The 27,216-nt window shown below is 42.5% G+C and overlaps 1 protein-coding gene across 2 annotated transcripts in view; it reads right to left on the bottom strand.

The window, feature by feature from the left end:
- The window catches only part of LOC129327451 (serine/threonine-protein kinase N1-like), a 79,170-nt gene continuing 51,954 nt past the window's right edge, over positions 1-27,216 (bottom strand). For both annotated transcript variants that reach the window (XM_054976103.1, XM_054976102.1), the window contains exons 2-22: positions 25,262-25,562; positions 16,688-16,833; positions 15,448-15,577; positions 15,006-15,151; positions 14,256-14,469; positions 13,751-13,951; positions 13,398-13,507; positions 12,795-12,938; positions 9,675-9,750; positions 7,333-7,495; positions 6,597-6,693; positions 6,382-6,467; positions 5,369-5,444; positions 5,031-5,122; positions 4,150-4,326; positions 3,829-3,891; positions 3,446-3,522; positions 3,071-3,213; positions 2,564-2,671; positions 2,182-2,262; positions 1-1,637 (exon numbers count right to left, since the gene is read on the bottom strand). In XM_054976103.1, the coding sequence (XP_054832078.1) occupies positions 1,434-1,637; positions 2,182-2,262; positions 2,564-2,671; positions 3,071-3,213; positions 3,446-3,522; positions 3,829-3,891; positions 4,150-4,326; positions 5,031-5,122; positions 5,369-5,444; positions 6,382-6,467; positions 6,597-6,693; positions 7,333-7,495; positions 9,675-9,750; positions 12,795-12,938; positions 13,398-13,507; positions 13,751-13,951; positions 14,256-14,469; positions 15,006-15,151; positions 15,448-15,577; positions 16,688-16,833; positions 25,262-25,562 (2,835 nt within the window). In that variant the 3' untranslated portion in view covers positions 1-1,433. The remainder of the gene's footprint in view (positions 1,638-2,181; positions 2,263-2,563; positions 2,672-3,070; positions 3,214-3,445; positions 3,523-3,828; positions 3,892-4,149; positions 4,327-5,030; positions 5,123-5,368; positions 5,445-6,381; positions 6,468-6,596; positions 6,694-7,332; positions 7,496-9,674; positions 9,751-12,794; positions 12,939-13,397; positions 13,508-13,750; positions 13,952-14,255; positions 14,470-15,005; positions 15,152-15,447; positions 15,578-16,687; positions 16,834-25,261; positions 25,563-27,216) is intronic.

The raw sequence follows: 27,216 nt of genomic DNA, 5'->3' as shown, positions 1-27,216 counted from the left end.
CAGTGCCAAGGACAAGCTAACAAAAATAGTACTTCTTCCAACAGGCACTGAAGAAAGGGGGCTGGGCTAACTTTACATGATTAGTGCCCAGGTTGCTGGACAGAGTCTACTGGGGATATTTCAAAAAGGACCAGCTGTGTGTAAGTGCAGATGGAGCTTCCCACTGTTGTTCATGTTTTGAGAAGAATTTTGCTGTGATTGTGTAGAATGGTGCCTACCCCATAAAGGCTACTCACAACTCTTTCCCATGCCTGTGTTGTCCCTTTCACAATAAAACCTTGAAGTGTCAGAGCTCAGGTTCAGAGCTGCCTACAGCCCTGCACACGGATTTACCAACTACCAGGAGAAACAGCGCCCTGTCCCTTTGATGGGATGTTATTTACCTCCATGCCTTGAAAAGTTTCAGCTGCCCATTTCCACACATTAAGGCACTGGTAAAGGGACTGAACATTTTTTTCACCAGTCTTGGCAACTCTACAGTATATCATCTTGATCAACATGGGATGCATGTGAGTGGGATCTAGATATCCACTGACTTCTCTCATTGGCAGATCAAGGAAAGAATGAGGATGTCAGCAGCAGTAGAAAACAAAAACAGACTTTTTTTGTTCAAAAGCTACAGAATGGAACCAGGAGAGGAATGTGGACAAGGGTCTCAAAACCCTGTCTGCTTCCTACACTTGAGTTAGTCTGTTAGCACAGCAGTAGATAAGTCTCAGAAAGTGAGCGAGGATATAGGAAGGAAATGTAGTATAATTCAGTCATTTCCAAATGGTGGGAATGAACCTACCAATAGGTTGCAGGACTTTTACAGGCAGGTACATGGCAATGGTGCAGAAAAGGAGTAAGGGGTTTTCGTTTAGGGTTAGGGATTTGAATAAAAAGCTTTTGAGAACAGTACCAGCAGGGCAAGCTGTTTCTTTGCAACACTGCTTGTACTTTTTTCCATGTTGGAGGCTCTAAGATGTGTGTGCTGGGGTTAGGGAATGGTTCTCTGGTTTCAACACCCATGGGCCCCTAACTATGGAAAATTATTTCTGCTTGGTTCAGTAGGAAGTCTGGGAACAGATGAAGAAAAGGTGTTTTCACTGAGACTTCATTGCTCAAATCTCTCAGTCAATATTACCTGCTAGACGGGGCTGGCCGCCTGTCTCTTGCCACTTCCTTGGAACTAGCATGTGTCCATGGTATCTGCATGCTTGATGTCATATCCTGCAGCATGCAGAAGTATTTCCCTACCTATTTGCAGACCTGGTACATGATGGTGAACATTTCTCTACCCCATGAGGCTGGCAGTGTTGCTGGGCTTTCCTAGCCCCACCCCTAGAGCTAGCAGGCAGGGCTAGCAAGCATATGAGTCACTAATGGAGCAGAATCCTGCCCTATAAGGCTGGCAGTATTGTTGGGGATCTCCTCACCCCCCACTGCCAGAGCTAGCAGGCATTAGAAACATAGTCAAAGTCCTTAAAGGCATCCTGGTCCTTTTGGGTGAGGGGCCGTAATTCACGGGGCGGAGTCAGCATAGGTGCCTCAGCTGTGAATTCCTCATCAAAGTTGCTGATGTCTTCTCGGCCCTTGATTACTGGCACAAATGGTGGCTTGATCTTACGGGCCAGCAGGGCTTCCCACTCGATGCTCTGCAGAGGAGAGGGAACCAAAACCAAATATACTTAGCTTGAAGCATGGAGAGTCCGCAAGAGAAGCTATAGGGTAGGTACTGGGAAGATATAGTGAACATTATAGTACACAGTGGTATAAGCCAGCAAGCTCAGCGAGGGGCTCTCTTTTCAAAATTTATTTTCTCCTCACTGGGCAGGGATGCTGGTGTATACACAGAAAGGGAAAAAAGACTTCCCTTTAGTAGCAATGGTAAGAGTTTCATGCAGGAACATCGCTGGCTAATAATAATGGTTAATATTTATACAGCACTTGGTGAGTATGCAAACTGTTTCACACACCAATGCCTCAGTAATTCTTACAGCTCTAATGTGACATAAGTCTGTCTCCAGCCTTAGGGAAAGATGTGGCTATCACAGAATCTCCTTGTGCTAGTAACAGGTTACAATGAAGCCCAGTGTAGCTCCAAGCTGATGCTTTTGAGTTGCTAAGAAATTGGGCAGCCCTTTCCCAGGATATATAGAAGGAAGAGTATAAACCAAGTATGGACAGACTTATACTGACCCTGAAAAACGGCTGCTTTTTCACATCTTCAGCATCACGCTCACTGGAGCCCAAGCGCCGCTCTGGGTTCCGTCGCAGCAACTGAATAAAGACCTTCACGTTATCAGACTGTCACATGGACAAGCAAATCTGCTGTTAATATATACCGACCCGCTGCGCAGCCCTACAGGAATCTGCTCTACGTGGCTCTCTCTGTCCCTTCTTGTATCATCTTGGAGCAAGACAAAGAAGAGTTGCAACGGAATGCTGCATCTCTGGATAAGATCCCAAATCTTCCCCCTTTTTTACAGAGCTTGCACTCCCTTATTATGAATGCCTTGGTAATCCTAGACTTTGGCTCTGGCTATCCTTAGGATAGGCAAAAAAGAACACCCAAACTCACCCGGCGCATGATACCAATGGCTTCTGTAGAAAGGAAGCGAGGATAGCGCACTTCATCATTCACAATGCTGTCAAATACTTCCTCTTCATCATCTCCAGGAAAGGGGGACTATAAGGTGAATGGAGGCAGGGTCAGTTGATGGGGGCACTATTTAAACCAGTCTTGTTAATCTCCCTCAGAATTAATTTCTGTTACCTAAACTGTTAACTAAACCAGGCCCCCTCAAAAACTAAGTCTCCCATAATCCCTTAGATTAATTTCTTCCTCTGAAAACAGTTCTTCCTACATCACCAGAGGCATCCCTCTAAGCCAGTTCTACACACTCCAGGAACTGTAAAACCAGCTGCTTGTTTGGAATAAGCCTAGCTTAGTATTTTCAAAATGCCCAATTTCTGCTTTCCTCGAACAGGATGGATTTCCAACCCTGCCTATGCCTCACCACCAATAAACAACCCCAGTCTTGACACACATATATACCCTGTTTCCTTTGTCACATGGTGAACTTACCTCCCCTACAAGCATTTCATATACAAGTACACCCAAGCCCCACCAGTCAACTGCTCGTGTGTACGAAGTGTCTGTCAGAACTTCAGGAGCCAGAAACTCTGGTGTCCCACAGAATGTGCTGGTGCGATCACCATATCCCATCCCTGGCAGCACAGAACAAAATGGTTGTTAAAACATGGCTAATTCACCCACAGCCCTGCTCAAAGCCCCTTCCCCTTCTTGGAGCAACTGCAGATTGTTTTAGTGCTCAGCAGGATGGCTGCTAGTTCCCTGTCACTTCTGTAGGATGTATTTTATTTGCATTTTGATTTAGGGGATCCTGTGCCTACTATGGTGGGATCTATCCCCACCCCACCCCGCCACACACACAATCACCTTCCTTGCAGAGGCCGAAGTCTGCAATTTTCACAAAACCTTCCATGTCCAGCAATAAGTTATCCAGCTTCAGGTCCCTGAAAGGTAAGAGAACTTGAGGCAGAATTCTGAAGAATCTTTTGGTACCTGCCATTAATTGGAGGCACAATATAATTAATCTTGCATTTACATTTTAGTGACAAGACACAAAGATGCTGTTATAATAACCACCATGCAGTCCTCCACAGGAGAGACAGGATGAACCATGTTCATTCTGACAGCTCACTGCTCCTAGGAAAAGGGCAGGGAAACTAGTCCAGAGCATTAAGAAGTGAAAGGATGTGGAAACAACAGTAGAAGGAAGGGAATTGACTAAGATGACGGCCCCCCCGGGTGTAACTTACCTGTATACGATTTTATGATCATGAAGAAACTGCAGCCCTAGGACTACACAAGCAGCATAAAATCTGCAGAAGGAAACAGAAAGACTTTTTCAAGAAGAGGCAATGCCCAACCATACTCTGGAAGACACCCATGACTACAGTGTAAAGGATCCAGAGAGTTGGAAACGGTGCTGGAAATGCAAAATAGTAGACAAGATGAAACTAGATCTCAGTGTGCTGAAGAGGAGTGGCATAAATCACACTGAGCAAGATGCTTTAGAAAAACTCTTGCTCCGTTTCATAGTGCCGCATGTGCCTCCCTTCCCCTGGCTCTCAACTTACGTAGCACGTGGTTCAGTGAATACATCTGTGTGGATGTGCATCATAAGGTCTCCACCTGCTGTGTACTCCATTACAAAACAGACATGCTGAGGTGTCTGGAAACAGGCGAAGAGGTTCACTAGGAAGGGGTGCCGGGCATGGGTCACAACCTCAAATATTCGTTTTTCGCACATCAGGCTAGTAGGAAAAAGACCGTGTCAGGACAAGGGGTAGCCATGAGTTGACTTGAACCCAACCATATGAACTACTGCTTTCATATCACCCCTGTTGGAACTGGACAGGAAACATACAGGTTCCAGCTCACTCAAATGGCACATATTTAGAAGCAGAGACCTACCTGGTCCAGTCAGCCTTCTTATTCACACAGCAAAATATACATGCCAGCAATTGCACACAGTTCCTAGCATTTCATCCCATTTATACGCACTTCAACTCTCATTTATATGAAGAGGCATTGCACTACTGGCATTCCATGCAGTTGGAAGATCTAGGATCTCCCTGCTAAGAACAGGGCAGCAATTAAGTCAGGGGCTGAGGTGAAGATGGTGCAAGCCAGCTGGGTGATCATGGGACACAGGAGATGATGGCAGTTTTGGAACCCCTGCACCTATCTGACTGGAGCCACTTCTACTCTGGGCAGCAGTAGTAGCATGCTTTTTTCAACCTGTGTGTATGCATACACTCCCCCCTTTGCATACATAAGTGCATTCTCACCAAAACAACACTATCAAAGCCCAATACTGGCTACACTTGTGCTCCAAATTAAATACTACTGTTGCACCAGAAATATCAATTAAAAAAAAAGAAGAAGAAGAGGTTTTCATAACAAATCCCCAACCATCCCAGCACCACAACCTTGCCTGGCTGCTAGACAGACTCACCTCTCCACTTCATCCCTTGCAACAATGTCACCCTTCTTCAAGGCTTTGATAGCAAAAAGCTCCCCTGTCCGACGTAGCTCAGACAGTAGCACCTACATTCAAGATGACCAGCAAGACAAGGTTAGTCGTAGTCAAAGTTTCTGTAAAGTTCACTAGTATCTCTGGGATGTCTTTGCTCAATGACAAAAGTAGAAGAGGTGAGGGAACAGGGCTCTTGGGTCTGGCAGACAGACCGTCAAGATGGGAAAAGGTAGGTATGCTTCTTGATGACAGACGGGCAGCTGGAAGAACTGGGGAGAGGACATGGTTTGAACCCCAAGTGGGCATGTAGTACTTACTTTGCCAAAATGGCCACGACCAAGCACAGCTGCAAATCGAAAATCATCCATAGTGAGAGGTGTTTTTCTAAGGATGCTGCTGAGACAGAAAGAGCAAGTCACAGATGGTATTTCCAGTCACCCAGGGGTGAGATCATCTGGGCAGAAGAACAGATTATCATAACCAACATCAACATCCATGATGTCAAGAGGGACAAAATAATGGCCATTCTTGTGGCAGAACAGGTTTCTAATATATGCTCCTTACACAAGCTGAAACATTACTCTTATATACGGGCTGAGTAAGACGAGGATTCTTCGTGTGTTCATTAGGATAAAAGGGCCTAGTTCAGGTGAGTGGAAGGTATGTAGAGTTGGGGCAGGGCTACCATCATTCATCCCATGCCCCTCCAGTGAATTCTGGATGCATGTAATAATGGGAGTCAGGAAAAAAACAACTGAAGGCAAGTGGGGACTCAAAAACAGTTTCTCCTAATTTTGCCTTGAGCCTTAACTACTTTGGCTTCCCATGAGAATCCCATTTGCAGATGCAGCATAACACAGTGTGGGCATTGTGGAGTCAAAGGCAATATTCCAAAAAGCGTTTGTGGTATTTGTACATACACATTACAGAAAGCACTGCAAATCACCACAGCCCTGTTACCTGGAGAAACAAATTTGTTTCCCAAGCAACAATGTATACTGTGTGTCTGATCTCCAAAAATGAAGCAATTTCTTGAAGGACAGATGAGGCACAACTGTGCAATTGTTGCAATTTAGACTGATTTCCTGGGAGACTGGATATTTCGTTTGGAGACGTAATTGTCCTTGATTCAATTCAGCAGGTCTCCAGGGCTGTGGGTATGATCTATTGAGAGCAGGAGGCAACTCAATTAGAGGAGACCAGTTCAGATGAAGGGAGCAAATCTAGGACTCAGCAAGGAAATGCAATTACAATGGGGTGAGACAGGAAGATAGCAAGGACATGGATGCCGGTGTACATGTAGGGGGTAGGGGGGCTGCACATTCCCTACCTGTGAAAAGTACTGTCAGACCCTCTGGCCTCACCTCCTGAGCCCAGCTCCACCTGGAAAGGAATTTCATCGCCCACCCGTGGGGTCTGAAGAAACAAACAGACGAACAATTTGGAGAGACCTGGAGACAAACGCTCCAAGCAACATTCTGGTGTTTATGACACAGGAAACAAAAATTAACTCCTGGGGCAACCAAACCAAAAATAGACACTTACCAACAAGACCTTATTAGGTAGCTCATTGTCATCCTGGTCTACTTGTTCCACTTGCAATCGGTCCCCTTCCAAGCTCAGCTTCTCAATAGCAATGTCCCTGGAGAGGGAAAAATGCCAATCTGGAGAATCCAGGCAAAAATCACAGTAAGAACTGCTGTTTGGAGAGAAGATGGGGCTGTGGCAAGCAATGCCCAGGTCCATGTCTTCAGAGCATGCAGGCACCCCCAACATCCCACAGCAGATGCAGACAGTGTCCTGGCTGGACAGTATGTGAAATGTAGGAAAGTATCTGTGCCTTGGAGAAAGACCACCGCTTGCTCGCTGAAAAGACTGGGAATGCTTTGGGAATCGAATGGAATGGAATTGTCAGGAGATCTAGGAAACTTGCATGGCTACAACAGCCCCCATGAATGCAAAAGAAATCAGAATCCTTATATTCTCAGTCTCCATTTAAAAAGAACAGATTATATTATAACAATTACTGTGATGGTGAAAATGGTGGCAATTTTGGCTGAAAACCTGTAAACATGAAGGGGCTACCTCTCGTGGACAGGAGATGTGATATTTGCATCAACACTGTCCCCACAAAAATATTGTTCCTCATATTCCAATCCTAACTTTTCTAATCCTTGATAATAAATGGAAAAATAATAACTCAAAATACAGGAACTTGAGACAGAAGCTGAGATTTTTTGCAGTGCCAACTGTCTGCCCACTAACAGTACAGGACACTCACCCAGAGTTGAGACTATGCCTACTCTCTGAGCCAGATGTTGGGGTCATCTGTGTTGAGGGACTATAGGTGCCTGTGGTGTTGGCAGTGGGGATGATGCGTCGCAGGAGCCGTACCCATGTTGCAATATCAATGTTCATCTGCCGGGCACGCAGGAAAGCCTTCCCTGAGAAGGAAAAGGGGAGGGGGCAGGGCAGATAGTCATATCAGTTCATGCACTGTGATAGCCAGGCTGCCAACAAGCAAAGGATAAAGAATCACAAGCTAAAAGGGGCAACTGGAATGGGCAAGGTACATTAGCCAATACTGAAGGCAAGTCCTCAAACTTCACTGATGCAAACAGTAATACAGTCATGAATGGCTTCACTTCTGAAAGATCTAAGACTGATAAATATACTGCTCCTCTTCCCACAAAATGCCACCACCATTCCAAATCCAAACATATTGTGCACACAAATGCAAATATTAGCTCTACTAGAAGATGTGTCACGTGAGAGACGCAGATATCTTAGAGCTAGTATGTCATAATGACTAAGAAGGAAGACTGTGACATGACCTCACCTACATTGATGTCAATGGTATTAATCTGGAGTATCTCTGCATAGGATTGCAATGTAAGTGGTCTTAGGACAGCCACTATTCTCTCAGTTCACACACTACTCTTTCCAAATAGCAGTAAGATTCATGCATAACAATATACCATGAGCTCCACACCTCCTAACCATCAACAGAAATACTGGCCACACCTATTCTTCACCAAACATAACACTAATCTACATTACAGTACCACTGTTCTATAGATCCAGAGGAGTTAGCCGTGTTAGTCTGTAGTAGCAAAATAGCAAAGAGTCCAGTAGCACCTTTAAGACTAACTAACTTTACTGTAGCATAAGCTTTCGAGAACTACAGTTCTCTTCCTCAGATGCATCTGATGAAGAGAACTGTGGTTCTCAAAAGCTTATGCTACAGTAAAGTTGGTTAGTCTTAAAGGTGCTGTTGGACTCTTTGCTACTGTTCTATAGCTAACTGCCCTCTCTCACTTGCTAAACTATTGTCAGAAATCCATGACGCATTCAATTCAATTCTTTACCTTTGGCCCATTCCACCTTAGCTGATCAATGTGGAATCATCATTATTTGTTCATTCAGTTCATTCATTCGGCATTTGTTCATATAATTCACTGCATTCCTGTGCTTTCCTCATTGTTCCCCCATCTCAACATACAACTTCCAAATGCAATGCCAGGCCATCCCATATGGATTGTCAAAGCATTAATGAAGTTTCTCAGGGCTACTATGTATGTGATGGAGAAATACATCTCTTTGGCTTTATGAATTCCAGTTTGGGATGGCCAAAGAAACACAATACTCCATTTTCTTTATTTGCAGCTTATCATATTTATTTACTTCCTTTATAACTCTTCTTTCTCACAAAGGTTCATGTAGCAGATAAGGGATTTAATACCTCTCTTCTCAGACTAACACTTGATGCATACATCTTTTAATGACAATAGGACTATCTATAGCTAATTAATGGGCTAGCCAGCTGTAACTGATCCAGGTTACACCTGTTGCACACTTTACACACATTTTACACCTCATCCCAAACTGCACAAAGTGCCAACATGATCCTGGGAAAGCCATTTCATTGATCTCGATATTTACAGTGAGAAAATTTCACTAATGCACCCTTTCAGACTGGTCAAGCCATAATCCCTCTTTTCTCCTACACTCCTAAAATGAGGGTGGGGAAGGATGAGATTTTACAAGTTGGCAGCTTTCAGCCACTGAACACCCACAGAAGACTACCCTCGCATTGCAATAGCGCTGCAAGTCAGCTAGGGATGTTTGCTAACATTCCTTTGGCCAGAAACATTGTTTTATTTTGTTGGATCTGTTTGCCTGTTTTGTTTTCCTGTGTCTCCACTGTCTACAGAAATAAAATGTTTTAAAATTGGCTCAATCACTCTGGAGAAAGTCTTTTGCTAAAATCATCCCCGGGACTTGCAACACTCCACCCTATGCTACTAGAAGGACAACTGGGGAGAAAAGTGGTGTATCTTTCAGGAAATAACCACTAAGCTGAAGTTTCCTCTCCCCTCCCTTCAGTTTGCTCCCAATGTTGTCTGAATTTCAGCACAAAAGGATTAATACTGCCAGTGATGGCAAGCTACATCTGTGTAAGTGATCTGGGGAGAGTAGCATAGCATGTAGAACAATACACATATACTTCTCTCTCGTCTTTTGATACAGAGACAGACTCTGGGTAAAGGAAGCACCCAAGTAGACCAGACAAGCCTTGGTAGTGATAAGTCCAGCTGTCCTTTAGGCAATCTTATTCCTTACCTTGTTGCTTGGAGAAGATCTTCTTCTGTCGCTGGAGCTTGGGAATGCGTTCAATGACAGGGTTGAAGAAAGTTACCTGCAGCAAGAGACAGTAATACAAGTTGGGAAGAGCTGGACTGCACACTGGACAAGCAATTTCTGCCAATGTTATTACAATACAAAAGGGGTCTCAAGACGGAGGCTGCAGACAAGTTACAGAATGGGCCAGACATAGATAGCGGCTTCTTGTAGAAGTGGGATGGAACAGGCTTTCATTTAGAAGGATGGATTCTATTTTCACCAGCATCCAGCACAAAAATTCTTTCTTTCCAGGCCTGAAAAGGGTTTCTGCTGCTCACTGCTCTCAGCTTCCTAGAAAGTGAGTCACTTTCAGGGAACCAGACCTTCCAACTCTGATCTCTAGTCCTTCACATCGAAATCTTACATAACAAGAACCTACTAGTTTGACTTGTTGCGTGCTAAACCCTGGGATCACTAACAGGTCTGAATAAGCACCATATCCAGGGGTCCACAAGGGTCAGTTGTTGTTCTAACTCAGTACAGCAGAAGTTGGGTTGTTTTGACTTCAACATTTCAATTGTCTCTTGGGTAGTATCTCAAGGCCTATGTTAACTATAAACAAAGATTAATTCCCATAACACAAACTCTCTGTGGAAGCCAACAATTCAATAGAAACTAAACATCATAAAAAGGATAACACTGTCAAGTTTTGAATAATCTGGAGTTTGATATCTAATTGACAAGAGAACACTTTAAAAAGAAGCATCAGACTCTTTTAGAGCTTTTGTGCTTTAAAAAAAAATCTCTTAACTATGTATTTGATAGCTGTGATAGGGACTCCAGACATCCTTTCTCACCATAATGTTTTTATTTTGGAGATATATTTTCCTATAATTTAAAACAAAGTATTTTATGGCTGGGAATGGAGTTCATCATGGGGTTTTTTAAAAGATACATTTAAAAGCTCAGGTATTTTCCAGTGCAATCTCCACATAATGGACTTGGAGACAGACACCGCTATTGGAGTCAGCCGTCCTTTTGTTCACTTTAAAAAAAATCCATGCACACAATCCAGGCAAATGAAAGAACATACACAACGGTCTTAAAAATGTGAGACACTGCTACACAGATGGCGGGGGGCAGGGTAGCCACGGTATACTTCTTCCTGGGCCAAAGGGTGCAATTTTTTATTTTATTTCATTTGGATTTCTATTCTGCCCTCCCCACGAAGGGTTTGGGGTGGATTACAATATTTTAAAACACAAAATTAATTTATACAATTAAAACCATAAATAGATTTTTAAAAACTTCACATGTAAAAATATACATTTAGATGGAGGCAATCAATAGCAGCAGACACAGCTCGACAAGATAAGGTGGCGGACAACCCTAGTAGGGCAGGATTCAGATTTTATTCTCCATTTTTTCAGCTGGTGGAGGCCAAGCCCAGCCTCAACCATATGCCTGGCAGAACATCTCTGTCTTGCAGGCTGAGCGAAACGTTAACACATTCCACCGGGCCCTGTTCTCAGTGGACAGAGAGTTCCTTCCACCAGGCTAGAACCAGGACTGAGAATGCCCTGGCCCTGGTTGAGGTCAGGCGGGCCTCCTTGGGGCCAGGGACCACCAACAGATATTTCTCTCCTGATCTGATTCTGCTTTTTCAAAGCCTAAAAACTCTGTAGCTAGTATTTTATTCAGATTGCACGGAAATTTAAAGACATCAAAACAAACGATCTTTCTATGTTTTATCTTGCAGTAATTATAATCAACATATTTTAATCTCTATTTTGTTTGGTTCTAGGTTTTTAAACCTTGTTTGTACACATTAATAGTGCCACAGTAAATACAAACTCATTACTTGTAAATGATTTGTGCTGTAACAAGAGTTTGGTTTTATTATGCCTACATCAAAGGTCATTATTATACCGCTCACAGACTTAACCCTGAAGTCCATTTCACTGGGTCAGAACTTACTTAAGATTTTTCAGCATTTTATGAAGGAAACTGACTTCCAGAAATACAACTGAGCAAGAGTAAATCTGAATCCTCTACTCATTTATCCTTATACATATTTTCTCTTCCTTCCCAATCACAGCACAGAAAAACTGGGATGCTGAATCACCACCTTTTCACCTGGGAACATGACTATATTTTTTCCTTATGATCCTGTTAAGGTGAGGAGCAGAAATGAACGAAGAAGGAGAGGTAGACTGAAGAATATAATCAATGATTCTCAAATTGTATTTATAATCATATATCTAATTCTGAACTTAGCACCTGTATGGATCAAAAACCCCAGAGAACAAGGCCAGGTACAGATAGGCCATATTTTTCTGTATACCTGAGTAACCCCCTAGGTTTGCAGAAAAATATAAAAAGAAAATTTAAACATTTAAGGTTTGGCCAAAACCTCCAAGATCTTGCAACAGTATGAGCTGCCATTCTGGAGAAGGGAGGAACAGTTGCCTACTGCTGCATGAGTCAGACAGCCTGGGGAGGAAGAGAAGCAGTCAAGGAAGGAGGAGTGGGAGCTGTTGCGCCTCATGCACCTCCATTGCCACTGCAATCCAGGCAGGAGGGTGAACCAACCGAGCCAAGCAGAATGGCAGAGAAGACTGGGAACTGTTGTCACTCCCACCCCACTGGCACTGTGAGTGGGTGAGGAAAAGCGGGAGCCCTCACCCCCATGCGGCAGCTGGGTGGAGGGTGGCAGTTCTACAAGTGAGTGGGTAAGTGGGGCAGGGGAGTGCGAGATGCTGCCATCCCAGCAAGGAGGAGGAGAAGAGTCTTGCAGGTCCCCTGCCTGTGATTATGTATTATATAACCAACAACAATTTAAACTACTCCATGCCCTATGCTTATTGTAAACTAGTATGTAAAGATCTTCTCTAGAGGCTAAAATATCGATCCATTTGGTCCTGTACATTCTGGCAAAGTTTCCATCTGTGTAAGCAAACATCTTACCTCCGCAGAACTGATAAAATGTTACAACTTTTTCACATAGATAGATTTCACTGCTGAATATGAACAGGAGAATGACTATTCAAATGTATAGGCATCCAACTCCGCTGTCCTAAGGCCCTCGATCTACCCAGATTGATTCCAATTATTTGTTACCTCTGCCAAGAGAGTGCCTTGTGGCTCCAATTCCAAGTGGATTTCATGGCGTTGGTTGTCAAGGAAGTCTTCTAACTTGAGGTATTTCAGGGCACAAAGACTGCGGTAATCACGCCAGTATACACCAATCTCCAGCTCTCTTGCCTGGTATGGATAGGAAATGAATCTGTCAGAAAGTAGCAAGTAGATAATGACTCTGAATTGTACCCACATCTGCCATACCAAGTCCCAATACACAACTGTTAACCACAGTGGGTCAACAGCTCCTTCATTATATGCTTGAAGAACAGTGTTCTTGAAGGCTACCATAAAGGCATCCGGATCACTGCTCTATCCTCAGTTGAGTTACAAAGGATGGGAAATATCTTCATAATCTGTTAATAACGAACAATTTCCCCTGTTTAATCAGTATTTGGCCTCTGATGTTTCTTCTTAGCTTTGGAGTTATATTTGAGAACTTCAACAGCAAGTAAGTGGTTGAGTATGACTACCATCTTAGCATTTCTTTCCCACAGGGGTGCAGAGGGAATCTTATCTACCACAGCTGTGGTGACCCCTTTAACCTACAGAAATATCATGGAACAGTGAAGTCTTTGCACATACCCTCTCCAGCTCCACAGTGAAAATCTGGTTCCAGGCTTGCAGGCCACTGGGTTTCCAGGCTGTCTGGCCTACAACTGCATTATCTAGCTTCAGTACAGCACTCACTTCATCTATGACAACAAGAACAATGAACTGGAGGCCTGAGGGACAGCAAATTAGCAAGAGGCAGCAGGATACAAGAATCCCATTTAATGTTGACTGAATAGCTTGAAGAAAGAAAGGAAGCGGAGACCTCATTGTATGCTAGTTATGCTAGAAGGCCCAGCAGTGCCCCCCTTCAGTGCCCCTTCCCATACCCCTAGCACTGAACCCCTTCCCTCATTTTAGTGCCCCAAACTGCAAAAAATACTCACTGCTGATATCTTCAGTTTTGATGGTGGTCCTGCCACTTACACTACCACTCCGGCTGTACAACCCTCGCCCACTCCGGCTCATGAAAGAGGGCCGTGCTTCGCCAGGGCTGTTGCAAGGTAGAGAGACAGTGGAGCCACGGCTACGTCCTGGGACATGCTCCAACAACCCATTGCAGCCCAACAACTGCACCTCCAATGTGCCTACCAATGAGAGAGAGAAGTTCACCAGCTGGACACTGCTCAGGAACTTTCAGAGCAGAGCAGTCAAGTAGTACTTCAACATTATGACTGGGTGCATCAGGACTTTTACCATGTTACACTTAAATATGGGAGAGAACATGGGGTGGGGGAGTATGTAACCGGTTAGAAAGTAGATGACTGCTAACTAAGAGCAGTGAGGGACAATTAAGGGAGTGGATTGCAAGGAAAATTCTGGCACAGTACAGAGTTCAGAGTGACCAGGTAGCATGCTGAACCAAGCAAAGTCCATAAGAAATGCTGTTACCTGTCAGTGGAGATGGCTTTGAAAGGGTGTTGTACTGGTTGTGTTGGTAGGTAGTGGTATTGCGAGCACTGAAGGCAGGGGAGGAGGCGAGGATAAGCTCTTCTTTGATGATGCAGCCCTTGGGGTGGTCTTGTGGCAGCTCACCAAGACGTTGCTCCAGAGAGTGACGCAAAAGGTCCAATTTCTGGTTTGACTCATTCAGCTTGTTCTGTGCCTACAGCAGAAGTACAGACGGTTCAGGATCAGATATTGCTCTGTCCTCCACCTTCCTTCAGCATCCATCTCCCAGCCTTGCACTATCAGCACTACAGCTTTGTTAGGATATTAACAAAGATCTAGAGACAAAGAACTCTTTTGTTTGGGACATGCTCAGGATCCTTCAACCTCATCCCATTGTTGTTTCAGCAACAGAGCTTGCAATCGGGAAGCCCATATACAATCATCTATGCCGATCTACATCCCTTTGAGTTACAGTGGCAAAGAAGCGGCATAACTATTGTGACAATTGATGACATTCCTGTTCTTTGAAAGTGTGCTTGTTTTCCCCAATCAACTGCATTAACAGTGAATTTCACAGGAGAAAATGTATGTGGGGGGAGGGGAGGAAAGTTGGATTATTACAAATGTATTACATATTAACTTTATTGTATGTTATGGGGAAGCAAAATTGACTCTTCTAGGTTTTTTTCATTCATAATTGTATGTATGTTTCCTTTGTGCAACCCCAAACTGAGTACTGGAGCTCATTACCTCAGAGATGGCATGGCGGTCCTGAACTTTGCTGGAGCCCAGTAGACGCAATACATTCTTGGCCCCCTCAGATACAGCGTGCTCCACCCGGAAGTGGTGTCGCAGCTCCTCAATCCTCAACTCTATGGCACTCAGATCAGTGTTACCTACAAGTAACATTGGTACTGTCAGGACTGAACGCTCATGACTAGGGAACAGCACTGTTTCTGTGTGAGATATTTCTGGTTTGCTGTGGAAAGAACCCAAAACATCCCAAGCCTCAGCAAATTGAGCTTCAGTGCCATGCCAAGGTAGGGCACAGAGAGGTTTCTAAAATCTCTCCAGAGAGTATGCTCCCGCTCCTGAGGGAGAGAGCAGTTGGCCTTTGTTGAGTGACTGCCTGCCTGCACTGAGAAAGTCTGCAGGCCACAGGGATGGCTGTCTTCATCATCCTCTCCTTCACCTTGCCCATCTTCCACATTCAGCTGCACCTCATCAGCTTGCATAGCCTTGCGGATCTGCATACGGATTATATTGATCTTGGTCTTGCTGTCCTGTAGCATCTGTTGGGCTGTCTGCAGCAGCTTCCGGTCCTAGAGGACAGACCAAGTGGAGGCGTGATTACCAAGGACAGTAGAAAATAATTAGAATTTACCCAGATCCAAGGGCAGAAATCACTCATCTAGCTCCCTGGGTATCTTCTAACTTGAAGAAAACACAAAGCTTCCCACCCAGTCCCCACAACATCTCTGCACACTGTTCACAGAGCTGGAGACACATCCTAGTCCATATGAAGTGTCACTGGCCTCTGGTCAATAAAGCCTGCTTGAAAAGGGAGCAGGAAGAAGCCTCGTTGATTCTTTTTTCAAAATTATTTCTAATGTGACATTTAAAAAACAAACTCCTGCAGTTTGCAGGTGTAAAAAAGTATTCTAATTTTTCAAGTCCTATAAAAGACTGCATACTTAAAACTGGTTGTTCAGTTTTATGATGGAATCGTGACAGAAGAATCCAAATGAATCAGAGCAATGTCTGCCTCTTCCAAGATTCACAGACATGAAAACGCTGTGGTTATGGTACCTTTTCAGCCAATTTTTGCAGTCTTTATCTAAGGGAGGATTTAACATGCAACAGGTAACAGTATGCGATATCTGGGCCAACTTCAGATAGGCAGATGGGTACAAATACATTCTCAATCAGAATGGAAAGATGTTTTTGTACTCAGATATTTGTTACTTTGTTTAGTCATTTAAAAGTAACCTACTGAGGAAAAAAACATATCCATCTAAATAAGAAACATGTAAACTGACAGCAGCTAAGGCTGCTACAGCTACCTAAAACCTATTGTTTGTAATTTAAAAATGCAGTCAGTCTGCCATTCCTTCACAGCTAGAAGCAAAAAGCTTGCTTTATACATAAAAGATCCTGGACTCAATCCCCTCATCTGTAGCTCAAGGAATTTAGGCAGCAGAACCAAGCTACTTCACCTGTGTTGTGACGATTATTAGTTTAATAAACCAATCTTTTCAGCCTGCTAAACAAAGAACGAGCTTGTTTTGGCCACAACGCTTGTGAATGAGGGCAGACGAGCTGCTCTTTACATACTGCCCCCCTTGTCACCTTGACGGTATGTAGGGGATAGCCAGGCTACCAAATGCCTTTGGCAAGCCTGAGAATACAGTGGCAAGGATGGCAACACCCACCTTAGCAGCACCGTTGTCATACATCTGGATCATGTTCTCTGCACCCTGTTTCACCTTCAGCTCAATATTTAGCTGCTTCTCCAAGCCAGCAATACGGTTTTTGGTAGCTGTTGATCGGCTCAGGCTGCCTGGTGACTGGGGGGCAACTGAAAAGATAACAAGCACCGATGCGGTTAATGCCAGAAGGGTGCAAATCTTAAAGAACCAAGGGAAGGATGTTCTGTGTTTATGTTTTGTAAAATGGATGGTTTCTCTATGGTATAGACCATCTGAGAGAGAAAAATGTACATAGCCTTACCTTTTCCATCATTAATGTACAATGACAGAGCAAGACATCCTTCTAGTAAAGAAAGCAATTTTTCCATCATATATCAACAGCTTTATACATAATAAATTGCTGTTCACCCTCAGACCACTGCACCTCAAGAGAAACCCTAACACTTATAAATAATCATACATTTCTTCTGAAACTTGATGGGGGTTCTATGAGCTTCTATGACAATAGGAAAATATATTTACTGCTCTGTAAATGTTAAAACATAAAACATTAGCAAATGTAAAAGATGATGTAGAATGTCTAGAACAGGGGTCCCCAACATTTTATTTTTATTTTATTTATTTATGTCATTTGAGAGCCAGTTTGGTGTTGAGAGCCAGTTTGGTGTAGTGGTTAAGAGCACGGGACTCTAATCTGGACAGCCGGATTTGATTCCCCACTCCTCCACTTGAAGCCAGCTGGGTGACCTTGGGCGAGTCACAGTTCTCTGGAGCTCTCTCAGCCCCACCCACCTCACCTCACAGGGTGACTGTTGTGGGGTAATAATAACACTTTGTAAACTGCTCTGAGTGGGCATTAAGTTGTCCTGAAGGGCGGTATATAAATCGAATGCTATTATTATTATTAAAAAGAGTCCAGTAGCACTTTTAAGACTAACCAATTTTATTGTAGCATAAGCTTTCGAGAACCACAGTTCTCTTCGTCTGATGCATGGAGGGCAGAAAGAAACTGGTCAAATATAGAGGAGGGGAGGGGAGGAGGGATGTAAACAACTCCTTTGATATGGAGATGCAAACAGCTCCTTTTGATGTGGGGATCAGTTTGCTTGTGTAAAGGTTCAAAGGAGTCTGTAGTAGCAAAATCAAAAAGAGTCCAGCAGCACCACCAAGACCATACATTCCACTGCAGCACAAGCCTTCGATAACCACAGCCCTCCCCACCAGATGCATCTGACAAAGAGAACTGTGGTCCTCGAAAGCCCACGTCAGGTGCCACTGGACTCTCCCTGACCCCGCCTATGTAAATGAAATCAGTTACCTGTGATAATGAGATAACCATTCATAGTCCCTATTCAGTCCCAGCTTGACAGAGTCAAATTTACATATGAATTCCAATTCAGCAGCTTCCCGTTGGATTTTGTTTTTGAAAGGTTTCTGTTGAACTACAGCGACCTTTAAGTCTTTGATGGAATGTCCTGGTAGATTGAAGTGTTCTCCCACTGGTTTCTGGATGTTGCCATTTCTAATGTCAGATTTGTGTCCATTTATTCTTTTGCATAGAGGTTGGCTGGTTTGTCCAATGTACAGAGCAGAAGGACATAGTTGGCACATGAGGGCATATATCAGATTGGAAGATGAGCAGCTGTAACAGCATCTCTAAAGCTTATGCTACAATAAAATTGGTTAGTCTTAAAAGGTGCTACTGGACTCTTTTTGATTTTGCTACTACAGATTAACATGGCTAACTCCTCTGGATCTATTATTATTATTATTATTTATAATCTGCCTTTATCACTGAGACTCAAGGCGGATTACATAGAGATTAACACAGACAGTATCAAGGACATTTCAATAAACAATGCCATGATAGGATAAATAAATGCAAGTTTACAAAGACATAACATCAGCAAAAATCCAATACAAAGCTGAAGAAATGCTGAAACAGAGCATAAATAATTCTAGGACTGACATTAGACAACATAGAACTACCCAGTAGGGTCACACTTAAAGCAACAGGAAGTACATAGGAGCACGTACTTAAAGCAGCAGACATAGTGGTGAAATCTATAGTCCCTAAGTCGCAAGTGAAGCATCTCTTTGAGATCATCTTACCACAGTATGGCCCTCCTATCTGTATAAAAAGCCCTTTTGAATCATCCAGTTTTGCATTCTTTGCAGAAGGCCAGGAGAGTGAGGGCTCTTATGACTTCCTCAGGTAGGCCATTCCACAGGACAGGGGCCACCACAAAAAAATGCACATGTATGGGCAACTGTATAGCACTCGCCAACAATTTTCTTGGTATCTACCAAGTGTTTTTTTAAAAAATGGGTGGGGCCAGTGGGGCTTTTGCCCTGCAGAGCATCTGATTGGTCTCTGGAGATTGATTGGCAATTTTTTTAAAAATTCTTTGGCTGCAGGGGTGACCACAGCACAAGGATCTCCACTGTGTGACTGAAAGTAAGCTGAGAATATGAAAGATTTTTTAAAACAATATGTTCATTTTAAAAAGCATCCTGTTAAGCAGACCTTCTGCTTGAAATGTTGAAGAATTGCTATTAGAGTCATGCTTAATTTCAATCTCCGATATTTTGGTTATCGACTCTGCCTCCTGTGGCAGCCATTCTATGATGGTGCCCACCAACCTGTGTCAGAATTCCAAAGGTGTCTGCAGACTCAAAAAGGTTGGGGATCCCTGGTCTAGAACAGGGCTGCCAGGTCCCCCAGTGGGAGCGGGGATTCCCCATTCCCACCCTCTGCACCCACCACCACTCACCTGGCCAGTGCAGGGGAAAGGTGGGAGAACAGGCCTCCCAAGTGTGCCCCAGGAGCGCTCTCATACTTGCAGCAGGACAATTTGGGCTACAAATGGGAGGATCAGGCCCATTTGGGGCCCAAATCAGCTCACTACGAAGCACAGCAGTGCTCCCGGGCCATACACAATGGCGTCACTTACCAGAGATTGTGTGCATGTGAAAAAGAGGAAGGTGAGTGCCGAGTCCCTTCCTCCCACTCCACCGGGAGAGAAAGGGGACCTGGCAACCCTAGTCTAGAAGGAGGATTCTTTCATTATCTTCTCTGCCCAAGAGCACATTCATGAGCTGTGAGAATGGCAACAGAAAGCTGCTGGATTCAGCTAATAGTTAGCATACTTGGATTTCAAAGAGAACACAGTACTATATGTCTGGGTAGAATATATCAGCATGTGATTTAACTGATTGAAAAGAGTCATATTCCATCAAGCCGAACAAATAATGGCCCCTCTATTCTGTACTAGTCACTACTGCTAGGGCAAGCACTCTTATTGAAGACACAAATCAAAAGCTTTTAGAGAGTAAGAGGAAACATTGAAACTCTGTCTTTTAACATTCTGGTCCTTAGTCGACATTATGTGGAACGTGTTAGGCAACTGTGTGGCCATAACACTCTTTTTTATTGTGTTTTTCCTTTTTTTAAAAAAAGACAGACTATTGGACTGGGAGCCTGCTCTTATACAAGACTGCCAGAACTGCTTAGCAGCAAGCCAGCTAGAATGAAAGAAAAGGGGCAGCTCAGATCTTAAAAGCTAGTACACCAGTGAATTAAATCCTAGATTTTCAGAATGCTCAGTTAGAAAGAACACTTGCAGTGTTGTCAGCAAGAAAATGCCACAATCCCTAGGCTAAATGAGGACAAGCTTGTGACGGGATCAAATCAATAATCCATTCAGAACTCTTATTGTCAGCGGTGGCCAAAACTGGATGCCATTGGCCAGGGAACTCTCTCTTCCCAAGAATGGCAACATTTCAAAACAGGATGGGCTACTTGCCTGCAACTGTAAGCTCTGAGCCTGGAGACCCAACTCTTTATTACAGATTTTTTTGGTGAAAAGGAAATGGCCGCACCCAGGCCCTGAACTTTTTTAGCCCAGTTGTTTCCTTAAGATGACTCTGCCCTCCTCCCCTTTTCTGTGGCCTGTCAGGTGCAACAGAAACCACTTCCTCTTGCAAAATCACAAGGCTGCTGAATCTCCATCTGGTGTAGTCCCCATTCTGTACAATGAGCTAACTTGGACTGGATACTCTAAAGAAACACAAACTCCAGGTCTAAGAGTTAGACAAAGAAGATGGGACTGCCACATAAACGCAGATCTGCTTCCGTGTCCCCCCACAGACTCCATTGTTCCTATATTCAGTGGTAGGAGGTTGGTTCTTCTCTCTGCTTCTGCTTACCCTATTGATTAAAAGCCCACTAGGGCAAACCAGATGACAAAGATGTCTGCTCTGACATAACTCTGACTAAAACCAGAGAATTGCAAGGCTAGCGTTCCTCAGGAAATGGGGCTGGAAAAAATGCAGGTACAGAGCAGCAAACAAACAAGTATTGCCGTGTTCCAGAGAGTAAGGTTTCATGCCCCAGACAAAAGGCACCAGTAGACTAGGGTGGGGATGTATAGAACAGCTATAAACAAACAGCACTTAGCAAACTAAACTGAGTTCTCTCACATGAGCAACCTCTCAGCTTTGCTCAGGCTTTTATGAAGGAGCTGTAGGTATCACTGTATGGGAGAAGTATGATTTTATACTGTGAATGGTGAAATTACTCAGGTAACGCTAGATAAAACTACAGATTAAGATTATTCATTTTCACTGACATCACCAATAGATGCCTATTAGGATAAGAAACAAAACTGATTATATGAATTATGCATATAAGATGGATAAAAAAGGGAAAATATAACATGTCAAGAAATTCAAGCTCAAGGAAAAAACATTTCATGGTTGATGGATTATCAAATGGTGATTAAACTTAAAGAACAACTATCCAAAGAAGGTGGTTGGTTAAGAGAGAAAATAATGTTTGAATCACTTACAAGGAGAAGTATATAAAATCTTACTGCAATATGCCACAGGATCAGAACAAGTTAAAAAAATGTATGACAAAATGGATGCAAAACTTTGGAGAAAATATATGTATGACCAGTAGAAAAATTTATGGATTAAAGAAATCAGATTTACAGATTATGAAATATTAAGGGAGAATTGGTTCTTCAGATGGTATATGGCCGTCTGTTCTGGTCATCTTCATTGCGCAAGTCACGCACCTCTTGAAAAGAGCTTTATCAGCCATAATGGAACAACTTCTTACAACTCCTTCTCCTTTATTTCCCCTTCTAGGCACAAGCAGAACGAGCAAGACCTTCCCAGTCAGCGGCAAAGAAGGAACCGGAGGGTGAGGGGGCGCTGCCTCCCAGAGCCGTTTCGGCGGGAAAAGCCATGCATGCTCACTGGAGAGGAGAGAGCCCCCTGGTGGACTTTAGCTTTTAAAACCTACTGATTGGCAAGCCTGTGTGTGTGTGTGCAGTCCCAGAAGACGGACAATGAAACTATTTGAATATGCATCAATGGCAAAATTAACATCTTATATATATAATAGGCTAATCCTAGAATTTCTGGAAAAATTGAAAGCTTTTTTTGATCACGTAGCTGAAAATTTTAAAAAAACTAAGAACAATGATCAGTAAATAGATTATCAAATTTGTAATGTAAAATGTTGAATATAAAATGTTGAAAAGTGCAGAGAAATACTTTGCGGTTTATATATTCTGTTATAAACAATTTGAAAAATGGCAGAGGAAAATATCAGATTTTGTGTGGGCAGGCAAGAAGCCTCGAGTGAAAATGAAAGTTTTACAAGACGCAAAAGAAAGAGGCGGAATGCAACTGCCCAACTTGAGACTTTACCATGATGCAATCTGCCTAGTGTGGCTGAAAGAGTGGATGACGCTAAAGAACAAGAAATTACTAGCCCTAGAGGGATATAAAAAAATATTTGGATGGCATGCATACCTATGGCATGATAAAGTAAAGGTGAACTCGATGTTCCTGCACCATTATATACGGAGAAGTTTATATATAATCTGGAAGAAGTACAGAATTTACCTACAAGAAGGAACTCCTTTGTGGGTAGTTCCATATGAGGTGATAGATCCGAGAGCTGTTGATAATGAGCAACAATGTTTAACTTACAAAGAAATAACTAGAATTGAAGCATCCAAACTCAGAATGAAGACGCAGGAGGAACTATCACCTTATTATGACTGGTTCCAGTACAGACAGATCAGAGACTTATATAATTCGGACTCTGTAAAGGGAGGTATACGAATAGAGAACTCGGAACTAGAGCAGACCCTTTTTAAAGAGGACAAGAAAAGAATATCCAAGGTATACCAAGTATTGTTGAAATGGTATACTGAGGATGAGACAGTAAAAACACAAATGGTGAAATGGGCTATAAATTTTAATAAAGAAATAACAATGGAGGCATGGGAATACTTGTGGAAGACTACAATGAAGACAACGACATGTACTAGCATTAAAGAGAACATTTACAAAATGATCTATCGTTGGTACATGACACCAAAGAAGATTGCGCTAGGGAATTTGAACACTTCTAATAAATGCTGGAAATGTAGGAAACATGAGGGCTCCCTCTATCATATGTGGTGGTCGTGTGAGGTAGCTAGGCAGTACTGGGGGGAAATAATAAGAGAAATGAGTGAAATTTTACAATTTCAAATAAATAAGAACCCAGAACTCCTGCTACTAAACTTGGGCATGGAGGGAATTCCAGCCCATCATAGGACGTTGATATTTTATATGACAGCAGCAGCTAGACTTTTGTATGCGCAAAAATGGAAAGTACAAGAAGTGCCAACTATTGAAGATTGGATTTACAAATTGCTGTACATGGCAGAAATGGACAAGATGACAAGAAAACTGAGAAATCTGGACTCAGGGCAGTTTAACACAGACTGGGAGAAGCTGAAAAAATATTTGGAGAAGAAATGGGAGGTGGGAGGAGAACTGTGGCAGTTTGAGAACTACTGAAGTACAATAAAATGTAGAGGGGGGTGACTTTACCGGGGGGGAGAAGAGATAATTGTGAACTTCTAAGCAGTTAGATTAATAGATTGATATATATACAGATATATATAGACGAATAAACAGAATATCGATAGAAAATAATTAATCATAAGGGCTAATTATAAGGACTGATTAACTAATAATATTTTCTTTTTGGTAAGACTGGTATAATGTAACAAACTGAATATGTTTATTTGAAGATATATATGAGTCAAATTGATTGATTATGTGATGATAGTTATATAGAATTATTATTGAAGGGAAGTAGAAACATTAAAGTAATTATATATAACTAAAAGAATGAGTAACATATAGAGCATAAGTCAAATTGTTTGATTTAAACGAATGTATGATCTATATGGTTTATGATTTATAGAAATATTTGAAATTGGAATTATGGAAATTGGGATAAATTGTTTATCCAATATGGAAATAATGACTCATAGTTTGGGTATAGAGTATTAAAAATAGTTAAGAATGTATTGCTTAGAACAAATGGGAGACCATATATTTGTTAGATAGAGGAATTTAAAAGGAGTAAGGGAAAAGGGACAAAGGGTTGGAAAACTGTTGGAAGTCAACAAAAAAAGGGGGGGAAAGGGAGGGGGTTAGAAATGGAAAATGGGGAAATTGATTGTAATGTATAAATAATTGATCCTAACCCAATAAAAACTTTTCTAAAAAATATATATATATATATTCTGTTATAAAGAGCTATCTCTGATTTATACAACTATGTTATTCAATCCTTTTTTTCTTTCTGAATCCCCTTTTACTATTATTTCATTTTTCAAAATAAAAATATATTATATATAAAAAAGTTAAAGGTAACTAAAAAAAAGATTATTCATTTTCAGCTTTCCATTTTCCAAACTCACCACCCATAACATAAATGTAATGAAAATTTCCAGATATACCCATACTGCAACTGAAAGTAAATACAATGACAAACATTATTCCCAAATAACTAAAAAAACAGGAAAGTGAATAGCTTCTAACACAGCAAGTCCTGTCTCAACTGTTGCAGGGAATGTATTGGATAATAATACAGAATTATTGTGTGTGTCTAAACATAGTTTCTTAAAGCATTAGAAGAACAGCCAAATGAGCAGTGGGCCACTGGCAGGATTCACATGGCAATGACAAACCACAATAGCAATAAATGCCTTTACTCTAGGTTTGCAAATCCAACAGCCTGCACTAAAGTCTTTTATTAATTTGTACTCAAAACAGATTATCTCTCCATCTGCTACAAAACCCTTCTGGAATGCAAGTAGATGCCAGCCTGATGTCATATGGGTGATTTCTTTACTCACATATAGCTTTTGCTGAACCAACTGTTCTCTTTGAAATGCCTGCCACTAGATTAGGGACAAGTGCAAACACTTACTAGTTTGGTTACTGCTACAGATACTTTTGAAACTTTTGTTTATTCTTTAACAAGGGAAGTTCATCAAAACATAACTAAGAACTTTTTCGAGTGTCATCATGAACTCTCCCAGATGGAATAATCAGGAAGCCAGAAACAGCCATAAATTCTCAGACAGCTGGCTGTAGCCTGCACACCTTGTCACCGGTTTACAGGCCTCTTTGGCTCATACTTCTGCTTGTTCTGTGATCCCGTCAAGACTGCTCACTGATTTCCTCTTACTCCATGATTAAATTCACACTCACCCCCCAGCTCTTCAGGGTCTTTGACCACAATGTGTGCATTGAGGTCTTGCAGTTGGTGGTGCAGGGCCTCCAGCTTGCGGTTGGAGCTCTTGAGCAAGTTCTCCACATTGGAGAGATTTTTACGGTCTGTAGTGGCCTTGCGTAGGTTCTCTGCTCCCTCTTTGATCTTCAGCTCTTTGCGGATTTCACGCTTAATCTTTTCTTTCTCTTCATCTAACTTCTGCTGCACACTAGTGTCTGAGAAATCCGAGCTCTGATCCAGGCCTAGGTGCTCCAGCACTGACCAGCTGCCTGGATCACTCTGTAAGGGGAAAATAGTAAGAAGGTGATTACAAAAATGGGCATCAAGTCTCAAGCATAATTTCTTGTCCCTCAAGGTGCAGCTCTCCCCTCTCGGCCATGCTGAATAAACACCTATCCTGCAATAATTAATACATTTTTTTAAAAAATGCCTAAAGAACCAGCTTGGTGTAGTGGTTAGAGTGTCTGACCAGGATCTGGGATATCCACATTTGAATCCCCCTCTGCCAAGGAAGCTCACTGGGTGACCTTGTGCAAGTCACTCTCTCTCTCTCTCTGCCTGACCTCCTCACAGGGTTGTCATTACGGGGATGAAAAATGGAAGGAAGAAAGCACTGGGAGTGAAAAGCAGGGCCTGAATATCTAAATAAATAAATACAAATAAAAGTGCCAGGCATATAACTCAACTATTTTGCAACAAAGATAGTTAGCAAGGCAAATGGCAACAAACATGGCTGCTCCAAAGCTCTATCAAGACCACCACCAAAAAGAAAATACACCATCATCATATTGCAAATCCAATAAGCAAAAGCAGTATTTGGAATTCAGAGGAGTGACTGAGCAGCAGGCCAGGCATCCCCCAACATTCCCAAATAGAAAGCTAATATGATACAATGGCTATGAGTGGCTATAATGACTATTGATAATTCCTTGATTCAAACAAACACCTCAAGCCCTCTCACTTACAGGGTAGAACGGTATCAATGAAGAAAAAAAATTAAAATCCCCAATCTCTCTTTTTAAAATAAATAATCTGATTTAAAATAAAATCTAATTTTAATTCTGATATGTTAGGCTTTAAGCGAGAGGTGGTAGCAGACCCTTGATCTGATCTCATGCAGTTCTTCTTCAAAGCAGCCATGGGGGCCTCTGATTTTATTAGGGAAGTACTGCAAGGGAGGGGGGAATTTAAACCTTCCCCCTGCCTGGAACATTTCCCAATTTAAACTGCATACCTACAAAGTTCATATTAGATCTGTGGGGAGGGTATACTATTGGTACCCATCAATGGCAGCAAGTCTACTCAGAATCCTGCTCAGGTCTATTCAATGGGTCTTACTCCCAGGGAAGTGCCCTTAGAAGTGCATTTCTAGATAAGAGTTCAGGCTTGGGCCCACTGCTCCTCCAGAGATTTAAAAAATAGGGCCAAACTACAAGTGACACCAATACCATTTTAAAAGCAGTTGCAGTTCTTTAAAAATGGCCACAGGGCCCTAATCTGGATTGCGCACGGGGTAGCCGCAGGCGCTCTCGTTTCCCTACCACCATCTTTTCAGGTGCCAAAACAGCCCCACCCCCATTGCTGTTTTAACATCTGAAAAGGCAGGGGGGACCAGAGCTCCTGTGGCTGCCCCACACATGATCCAGAGCAGGCCCTGCATTCATTTTTAAAGAACTACAATGGCTTTAAAATGGCGTCGGCAGCTGCAGGATGGACCCGTGGTCACTATCACTTGTAGTCTGGCCCTCAGAGAAAACCCAGTGCCCAGCTTTTCTATCACACCTTGCTCTGACAACTATATCTCTTCAGCTCTAGCTAGTACTGAATGGAGGATTCTTTTGGCACTAGTAACTAGATTATCAGAGGATTAAAACAATATGCTACACTGAGAACCTGTGATTAGTTCAGTGCATTATTTTGCCTTTAAAACAGC

This window comes from Eublepharis macularius, chromosome 4, assembly GCF_028583425.1.
Source record: "Eublepharis macularius isolate TG4126 chromosome 4, MPM_Emac_v1.0, whole genome shotgun sequence".
In the NCBI taxonomy this organism is placed as follows: Eukaryota; Metazoa; Chordata; class Lepidosauria; order Squamata; family Eublepharidae; genus Eublepharis; species Eublepharis macularius.
Note: the sequence above shows the minus strand (reverse complement) of the source record. Positions and strands in the feature narration are given on the sequence as shown.